Source organism: Engraulis encrasicolus, chromosome 18, assembly GCF_034702125.1.
Source record: "Engraulis encrasicolus isolate BLACKSEA-1 chromosome 18, IST_EnEncr_1.0, whole genome shotgun sequence".
Lineage (NCBI taxonomy): Eukaryota > Metazoa > Chordata > Actinopteri > Clupeiformes > Engraulidae > Engraulis > Engraulis encrasicolus.
In genome coordinates this window covers 18,211,431-18,221,430 of record NC_085874.1, presented here as the reverse complement: position 1 = coordinate 18,221,430, position 10,000 = coordinate 18,211,431, and the positions used below count along the sequence as shown (strand labels likewise).

Genomic DNA, 10,000 nt, shown 5'->3' with positions numbered 1-10,000 from the left:
CAACATAAGCAGCTGGGTGCTGACTGCTCCCTGTCATGTCAACAATAATCTCTTACCAAAACATTTCCATGTTCCTGATAGCAGAGACTTGTAATCGAACGGATACATAGCATACATGCTTACATGAACATTTTATTGTAAATTGTCTTCTATGTTGTTCGCATTGGATTGTTAAACGTGCCTTCTAAATATTAACATAATGGTGAATTCAGGTAAATTGGGCCACTTTAGTTTTATTTTATTTTATTTTTTTGCATATAAGTGAATGGCCCAAAGTGGCCCAATTTACCTGAATTCACTCCTAAATAACATATTAACATAAATAGAGGGATGTAAACTAAATGACTTTCCCAGCCCAATCAGCATGGACTTGTGAGTAGAGATGCACAGGATCCAAGATCCGGTTCCGGATCCGGCAGCATCTTGAGCAGTGGATCCGGTATCCGGCAGGATCCTTAAAATCAGGATCCGGTGCATCTCTAATTGTGAGTGATATTTACCTGCGCTCAGGTCCCCTGTCCCACTGGAGTGGACATCAGCAGCAGCGTGGCCCCGCGCAGTGAGACGCCTCCCCAGCCCAGCGAGAGGTACACAGGGCCCCTGCCCTCCAACCTCTTCACCCTCAACGACGAGCTGGACTGCCAGAACGCCTACTCCTGGCTGTTCGAGAACTTTCTAAGACAGACAGGTATGTGTAAAGGGCATGGCCCTACCTTGGCGCTAAACGTGGGGCACTCGTCTACCGGGTTCGATTCCAGCTCGGGTCCTTTGCCGGCCCTTCCCCGTCTCTCTCTCCCAACTCGTTTCCTGTCACCATCTTCACTGTCCACTAATAAAGGCTTTAAAAGATAAAATACTTTAAAAAAAAAAGGTATGCAAAGTGCATGACTACACTCAGGGACAAGGCAGACACAGAGACAGATTATTGCACAGTAATAAACACAGTGCAATGACAAAATAAAGCAATAAAAGCATATAACAATAAAAAAATGTAATTAAGCACACATAGAAATGGCATATTGACAACCATAAGTCAACACACACAGCCCGTGAAGGCTTTAAGAGCAGCATTAGCAACGTCTCACACACACACACACACACACACACACACACACACACACACACACACACACACACACACACACACACACACACACACACACACACACACACACACACACACACACACACACACAGACGAATACACACACGCACACGCACACAGCTGCATCTGAGAATTGATACATTCTTGGATGAAAGGTGAGCCATCTTCCAAAGCCATAAAGAAATCCAGTTACATGGCTGACATATGACTGCAATGAATGACTATCTTTACTGATCACACACACAAGAACAAGGCACACAAACAGTCAACAGTCGTGTGTGTGACAACCACACACACACACACAAGAAGACACACAAACAGTCAACAGTCGTGTCACACACACACACACACACACACACACACACACACACACACACACACACACACACACACACACACACACACACACACACACAGAAGAAGATACACAAACAGCCAACAGTCGTGTCACACACACACACACACACACACACACACACACACACACACACACACACACACACACACACACACACACACACACACACACACACACACACACACACACACACACACAATGCCACACTCAGACAATCCAAGGCAGCACCACCCACCCTTTTCTGTGTTTGTTTCCTGTGTGCGCTCATCACACCCCTCCGTGCAGCCGTCCGTCCGTCCGCCACAGACTCATTATGGCCTAATTAGGCCCAGTCAAATCTCTCCTCGCTCCCACACGGACAGGCCCATACATCTGCCTCCTCGACTCCATCCATTTACCCAGATGCAGGGATTAATCTGCAGTGCGAAGGCAGAGAGGGAGAGAGAGAGAGAGAGAGAGAGAGAGAGAGAGAGGGGGGGGGAGATCGAGAGAGAGAGAGAGAGAGAGAAAGGGAGACAGAGTGAGAAAGATACATAGAGAGAGACAGAGAGAGAGAGAGAGAGAGAGAGAGAGAGAGGGCAGAAGGAAAGAGGACAGAGAGGCAGAGATTGAGAGAGGGGGACGGGCAGAAAGGAGAGAGCGAGAGAGAGAGAGAGATTGAGAGAGGGAGAGAGAGAGAGAGATTGAGAGAGGAGGACGGGGGCAGAGAGAGAGAGATTGAGAGAGGACGGGGGCAGAGAGAGAGATCCAGCGATCCGAGCCTGATTAAGCCCTATTATATTAGCTAATTACAGCCTCGGCTAACAATCAGGGATGTCCAGCAATTAGGAGAAAATGCAAATTATGCAGGCGCACGCGGGAGGATATCAATTTGCCAGATTAGTCAATTTCCAGGAATAGAGGCCCCTAGTTTTGCCTGTGTTTTTGTGTGTGTGTGTGTGAGACAAGATGGAGAGTTTTGCTCAGCTGTCATGTAAACAGATCCAAGGTCACTGTCAACTATATTGTATGGTTTACTACATTCCTTTTTTTTACCTTGGTTGTGTTGTGAAATGTTCTTCAAAATACAAACTGTGTTTTCTAAACTGCCATACCCACATGTCCTTGATGGAGTTAGACATATAGAACTCTTGGATTTTCGTTACGAGGGATAAGGACGCTGGTTAGGGGTTCTCATTGAAAGCACATTAAACACACTGAATGATGATTGAGTATGGTAGTGTGCTCCATTTTACATTTGGATTGATTCAAAGAAACTGTGAATGAAACGACTTCAAAGAAGCTGTGAATGAGAGACTGCCTCCAGTGTGCAGCGCTGGCAGTGCTTTGACCAGGACAACTGTTGCTTTTCAGCACCATGGACAGAGCATCATCTGGCTCTTGCATCTAGGCAAGCGGGGGATGTAGCCTATTACTGCAGATGGGGTCGCTGGCGGGCCCATTCACTATTTTGCTGAAAATACTCAACTACATCATAACAAAATTGCTATGATATTACAGAGAGGCTTAAGTGACAGATTAAGACAAAGCCATTACAATTTTGATGACAGTAAGGTTATAACAGGCTCTGCGCTAAGGGTTAAAGAGCTCAGTTAACCTGTCGCTCTGTGATAATAAGCTGTGAACACATCAACATCTTCCAGTGTACTCTATGTTAAATAATTAAATAGAAACATCCTTTTCCACATTACAATTATTTGTACTTGTTATGATGCCATCGGTAACACTTTATTTTAGGGACACATCTATTAGCACTAATACATAAAATATTAATGCATGTGTAAGTAACTTGTAAGGCATGTACTAAGCAAAATAAGACAGTTGTTAAGCATGTATTCACAAATGTCTTGTTCATGCACAATAAGGGATTTATTACCAATATAACCTTAGTAAGGACCTAGTAGACCTAGATGTGTTTTGGTTTGTATCTTTGAGTTTAGTCTTTAAAACAGAAAAGAAAAATATATCTAAAAATCTCTCTTTGTTTTTCTCTCATTGTCTTTTTTTCACTGTCTTCAATCTCTGTTATTCAATTCTGTTTAATATGGCTGTTTTAGTATAACAATAATACACATTGAATTGCCCCTGTGTTTGTCATTGTATCAGTCGATCTCATTGTAGTCTGTGTGATGGAAAGAGAAAATCATTAAAAGAATAAAAACGGCAACAACAACAAAAAAAACATCATGTTGACAAGCAGGCATTCTCACACACGCATTCACTCAATCCTCTCTTTCTCTCCCCCTCTTTTTTCTTTTTTACCCTATTTCTGTCTTTTCGTGCGCACACACACACACACACACACACACACACACACACACACACACACACACACACACACACACACACACACACACACACACACACACACACACACACTACTTAACCTCCCTCCCCCTCACACACTCGTGTCTGATTAGGGGAGATGAGATGAGGCCCGGCAGACTCTTTGCTGAGTGGCTGCCTGTTGCTAAGTGACCTCCCCTGGTCTCATAGCATCAGAGCTATTTGCCCATGGAGCCACTGCTGAATCACCTGCGATTCTTGCCATTCCAAGCCCAATTGCACCCCAATTCTTGCTTTTTAGGGGTCCCCCCCCTCTCCCATTCCGGGAGGTTGTTGGTTGTGGTGGTGATGGTGATGGATTTTTTTATTCTGTTTGTTTCATTTCATTTTGCCGTAAAATGCGTCTTTAGGTAGCCTGATAAACCAGCCTAGCAGTTGGAGCTGGTTTTCCAGGCTAGTCTTTAGGTAATGATTGTGTGGATTTTAGGTTGAAGCAAAAAGATGTCTGAAACCCTGTTCCTGAAACTCCATCAGCCAATTCAGTGAAGATATTTTTTAGTTTTTATAGCATGCTCTCAGTTCTCTGGGTCCACTGGAAATGCCATCCCATTATTCCAGTATTTTTAAAGTGATATCCCGGAGTCATCTAAAACCAGGGTCTTCCTCACCATGACAACGACCTAAACACCCCCGCCTGGAGGAAGATTGAGTTTAACCATGTTTGAGCCTGCAGCCAAATGGCGTACTACTGGGATTGAACTGTGGGGTAGCAGCCAAACAGCCATTTGGCCTTTTTTAACAACTAATGAAAGATGGAAATGCCAATACGTATTTGGAGTTGTATAACAAAGGTCTCTACACAGGAAACAACAAACATTAGACTTGAAATGTAAAAAAAATCTGTTGTAGCTGTCATCCTCCAATCCACATCCAAGTCAGTGCAAGTACATTGCGTTTTAGCTAATGCTCTTTCTCAGAGCTACTTGATGGTGAGGACTCTGATGAAGACGCATGTCGAAACGTGAGTCTTACTGCACTGAAAAAATGAATAACAAAAAATAGACATCCGTGTGGCACCAGATTCTTTTTCCTTTGAGCTATTATTATTTAGTCCTGCTCTGGTTGCACCGGATTGTTAATTTAGAAGCGTGGAGTGCGTACCTCCTTTGTTCTACTTGATGGTGTGTTAGGTAGACTGCCTCTGCATCCACCCACTCCCACATTAAAGGGACACTGTGTGAGATTTTTAGTTGTTTATTTCCAGAATTCATGCTGCCCATTCACTAATGTTTTTCATGAATACTTACCACCACCATCAAATTATAAGTATTCACTATCACTTTTCATACATTAAAAGGGGGATCTTCTCCATGGTCCGCCATTTTGAATTTCCAAAAATAGCCATTTTTAGCTGCAAAAATGACTGTACTTGGACCACACTAGAACATATTTGTTTATTACTTAGTAAACTTTCATGTCAAGATCAAATTTGGCAATAGGCAGCCCAGTTTCAATGAGCAGCATAGTTGCAGTACCTTTTTTGACCATTTCCTGCACAGTGTCCCTTTAAAAAAGTACATTCTTCCGGTCCTGGAACTGAACCTGTGGAATGAATCCTGTGACACCATGGGTTCTTTCCATTATCCTAACTCCTGTCCTTGACCTGTGCTTGTGACCTTGCACTTCGCCTGATGCCCCTGCCTCCATGGATAAAACAATTAAGTTTCCCCACTGTCAGCCTCCATGGAGAAAGCAATTAAGTTTCCCCACTGTCAGCCTCCATGGAGAAAACAATAAAGTTTCCCCACTGTCAGCCACAGCACAGCAACTTTTGGGGGACTTTTACCCCATGAAACATCCCGATTGCAAATGAGAAAATGACCTTTCAATTTTGCTTTTGTGAGATATTGAATTCAGCTTCTGTCATCAATGACGTCTTGCCATGTCATCACGAGGCCACAAGCACAAGTGGAAAAGGGGAGTTAGGATAATGGACAAACCTCATAATAGTAGGGGGGTTAAGTGAGTTTTGACTTCAAGTCATGATGCAAATGTCCCCTTTGGCATGGAAGTACCTTAGGGTCATACAAATAAATCTATCCTAAGACACAAGTGAGATCACTATTTTTTTTCGGAAATAAACACGTTTTTTCAAAATGGCCGCCAATGCATCAACAATTCTCGATTAAGTCTATAACTTTGCTTCTGTTGTCGCTATGATGACAAACTTGGTGTCAAAGTATACATTTTTGGGGTCAAGGAATCCAATAAAATATGTCTGAAGTTAGGAAAAACAACGGTTTATCCATAAAATGATAATTGGAGGTAAAATATGCAATTTTTTAACAAAAGAATGTGTGCCAAAAAGCATTCCATTCATATGTTAATTAAATACATATCAAATAAGTTTTCAATTAGTGTACTGTAGAGAGTAGGACAACAACAGCCATGTTCACAGATTGAGGTAGGCATGGCATACCTACAAAAGTGATTAAAAGTCATAGCTTAGCGTCAAAATGGTCGCCAATGCATCGAAAATTCTCTATCGAGTCTATAACTTTTCTTCTGTTATCACTGATGACAAACTTTGTGTCAAAGTATATATTTTTGGGGTCAAGGAATCCAATAAAATATGTCTTGAGTAAATAAAAACAACAGTTTACCCATAAAATGATAATTGGAGGTAAAATATGTGATTTTTTGTTTTAAAAATGTGTGCCAAAACATATTGTGTTCATACATTACTGATACATATCAAATAAGTGTTCAATTAGTGTATTGTAGAGAGTAGGACAACAACTATGTTCACAGATTGAGGTAGGCATGTCATACCTACAAAAGTGATAAAAACTCATAGCTTAGTGTAAATACATTATTAACACTTTCTATTTAGACCAGTGATTCTCAAACTGTGGGCCGCGGCGGCATTGCAGGTGTGCTGCGAGAGTTCTGGGAAAATTATCCTCAAATTTACTCACATGGTGTTTAGATATTCACATCTTGTTCAGTTATCTTGTGTCTTTCTTGTGTGCGTCCAGAAACTTGAGTCCTTATTTGGTGTTTTGATGCGGTAAGGTGTACTATTACCGTCTATTAGGCAGGATGTAGCCTATGTGTAAACATTGTGTCATTTAAATCGCGGAAGTAATTTTCTACCGCATATTAATTAGCTTGAGGTACAGTGTTACACTTTCTATCTGCCATCGTGATATGGTGTGTTTTCATGCTTATGGTGTTGATATATGTGTAAAATTGATATTTTTAATATTTTTTAGTCGATTGTGAGAGGAAACTTTGCCGTTTTGGCTTGCTACAATTGGCTATATTTCCTCCTAACTATTAATAGAGCATTTAGTATTTATCTAATCATAATGCATATTTCTCTGAGCTGTGAATGCTAAGTTGTTTCATGCTTATTTCATATTCAGTATTTAGGAGGCCCCCTCAGTGGTCACAACTTTCTGCAAATAAGCTTAGGCCCTAACTTATTATTCATCATAACAATATAGCCTAATATAATGTAATGTAATATGATGTAATGTGACACAAATGCCCTCCAATATTGTAAGGCACAGTTACATTATGTCCCTATGCAAAATTGTTTTACGTGATTAGCTACTCGAAGGAGGTGCTGATGGAGTGCATCACTGCGCGGTGGCATGTGATCAAAGGCTGGCATAATATGCAGCCCATGAGATCCATTCTCCAGCTTCAAGGTTCTCTCTCATAAGAAGGCTTCTGACTATCTCCTACCACTGGTAACCTTCTTCAATTACATTGATGAGAGGACAGGACTGTTGGTATTCAAGGCAGGAACATACAAGACCTCATCGGGTGGCAGAGACACATCTAGATCCATGCTTGTGTAGTGAAGTGGCAAGGATATCACATGCTTCTTCCCCATTTTAGCTGTATCTAGGATGTTGGCTGTCTGAGGAAAAATGCTGTTGAATGCTGATGCATGTTCCATGGAGGGACAATGTTGCTGTCGTTGATGATGGGTTATGGTCAATGTTGTCAAAACCGCCAGTTGTGAAGACACCCTTAACTGCCTGAGGTGGGACCACAACACCAATCTGCTCCCAGTGACTGATCACAGAATTCGCTTTGCTTTGAGTCATTCATATGACATATTCCTCTTTTATGTATGGCAGATGGCTGCTACCACTTTGATTGTGTAGTTTTTGCCAGATATAATGAGTTGAAAATTATTTGCTGCCTAATGGACATTGCGCCTGAGACTTCTCAGGTGCAGGACATGGCTGATCAATAGCTGATCCATCAAGAAGCATGTGTAAGAATGATATCAGGATGGGAGGGATGGAAAGAGCTTCACAAGAAGTTGAAAAAGAACCTGTAAATGCACGCTACATGGGGAGATACTCTTGCTGAAGGATTTTGGCTGCTTTTGAAGATGATTGAGACATCATTAGATGTGGTGTTCATGTCAGCAACAGCTTTGCTTCGGTCAACATCAAACACAAGGTACCAGGCAAGATTTATTTGTACTGATCTGATGTCAGGAAGAATCGGCCATTCAATATCCTCAACACAGCATCAATAGCAATCATGTCACCAGCAGCTAGTTCAGCCAGTAGATGCCTGTCACCAACCGCCTGAGCACATTCTTTTACTTTTCTATCCAAGGCAAAGGTGGCAGCCCTCCTCAGTTCCTTTTTGTTGCCCACCTCACCACAGAAGGTGGTTCACATGATGGTGATGATGATGATGATGTGGGTGAAGATTGTTTGGTGGACTCGTCACTCATGCGCCGTGTTTTTACTGGATTGACAGGCTCTTCATGTTTTTTTCTTTTTCTGGCTCTTTCACCAAGCTTTTACATACAACAGATGCTGTCTAACCCAGTAAATGAGTAGTGGACATGGAAAAGCATAAAAGGGGGCCCCTTTAACTAACAAAGGTTTTTGAAGGAAGAGATAAGTAAAGTCACTCTGATGACACATTTACTTTGTGTGAAATGTCCTTATTTTACCTCCAATTATCATTTTATGGATAAACTGTTGTTTTTCCTTACTTGAGACACATTTTATTGGATTCCTTGACCCCAAAAATGTATACTTTGACACCAAATTTGTCATCGTAGCAATAACAGAAGCAAAGTTTTAAACTCTTGCATTGGCGGCCATTTTGACGCTAAACTATGAGTTTTTAATCACTATTGTAGGTATGACATGCCTTCCTCAATCTGTAAAATTAGTTTTTGTTGTCCTACTACTCTCTACAATACACGAATAGAACACTTATTTCATATGTATTTACTTATTAGTAATGTATGAACGCAATATGCTTTTGGCACACAAATAAACACAAATAAAAAAATTGCATATTTTACCTCCAATTATGATTTTATAGGTAAACTGTTGTTTTTCTTTACTTGAGATATATTTTGTTGAATTTCATGACCCCAAAAATGTATACTTTGACACCAAGTTTGTCATCATAGCGATAACAGAAGCAAAGTTATAGACTCTATGGGGAATTTTCGATGCATTGGTGGCCATTTTGATGCTAAGCTATGACGTGTAATCACTATTTTATGTATGCCATGCCTACCTCAATCTGTGAACATTGTTGTCCTACTACTCTCTACAATACACTATTTGAACAATTGTTTGATATGTATTTAATTAACGTATGAACGCAATATGCTTTTGGCACACATTTTTTATATAAAAAATCACATATTTTACCTCCAATTATTATTTTATGGTTAAACTGTTGTGTTTCTTTACTTGAGACATATCTTATTGAAATCCTTGACCCCAAAAATGTATACTTTGACACCAAGTTTGTCATCATAGCGGTAAAAGAGGTAAAGTTATAGATTTTCGATGCATTGGCGGCCATTTTGACGCTAAGCTATGACTTTTAATCACTATTGTAGGTATGACATGCCTACCTCAATCTGTGAACATAGTTGTTGTTGTCCTACTCTCAACAGTACACTAATTGAAAACTTATTTGATATGTATTTAACTAACGTATGAATGGAATATGCTTTTGGCACTCATTTTTTTGTTAAAAAACGCATATTTTACCTCCAATTATCATTTTATGGGTAAACTATTATTTTTCTTTACTTGAGACATATTTTATTGGATTCCTTGACCCCAGAAATGTATACTTTGATACCAAGTTTGTCATCATAGCGGTAACAGAAGCAAAGTTATAGACTCTATAGAGAATTTTCGATGCATTGGCGGCCATTTTGAAAATACGTGTTTATTTCC

At 40.6% G+C, this 10,000-nt stretch overlaps 1 protein-coding gene across 1 annotated transcript in view; it reads left to right on the top strand.

Moving 5' to 3' along the window:
* Positions 1–10,000, top strand: part of cfap61 (cilia and flagella associated protein 61) — a 54,744-nt gene that overhangs the window by 35,271 nt on the left and 9,473 nt on the right. Inside the window, exon 19 of the mRNA XM_063223166.1 lies at positions 511–688. Coding sequence (XP_063079236.1) covers positions 511–688 — 178 coding nt within the window. The remainder of the gene's footprint in view (positions 1–510; positions 689–10,000) is intronic.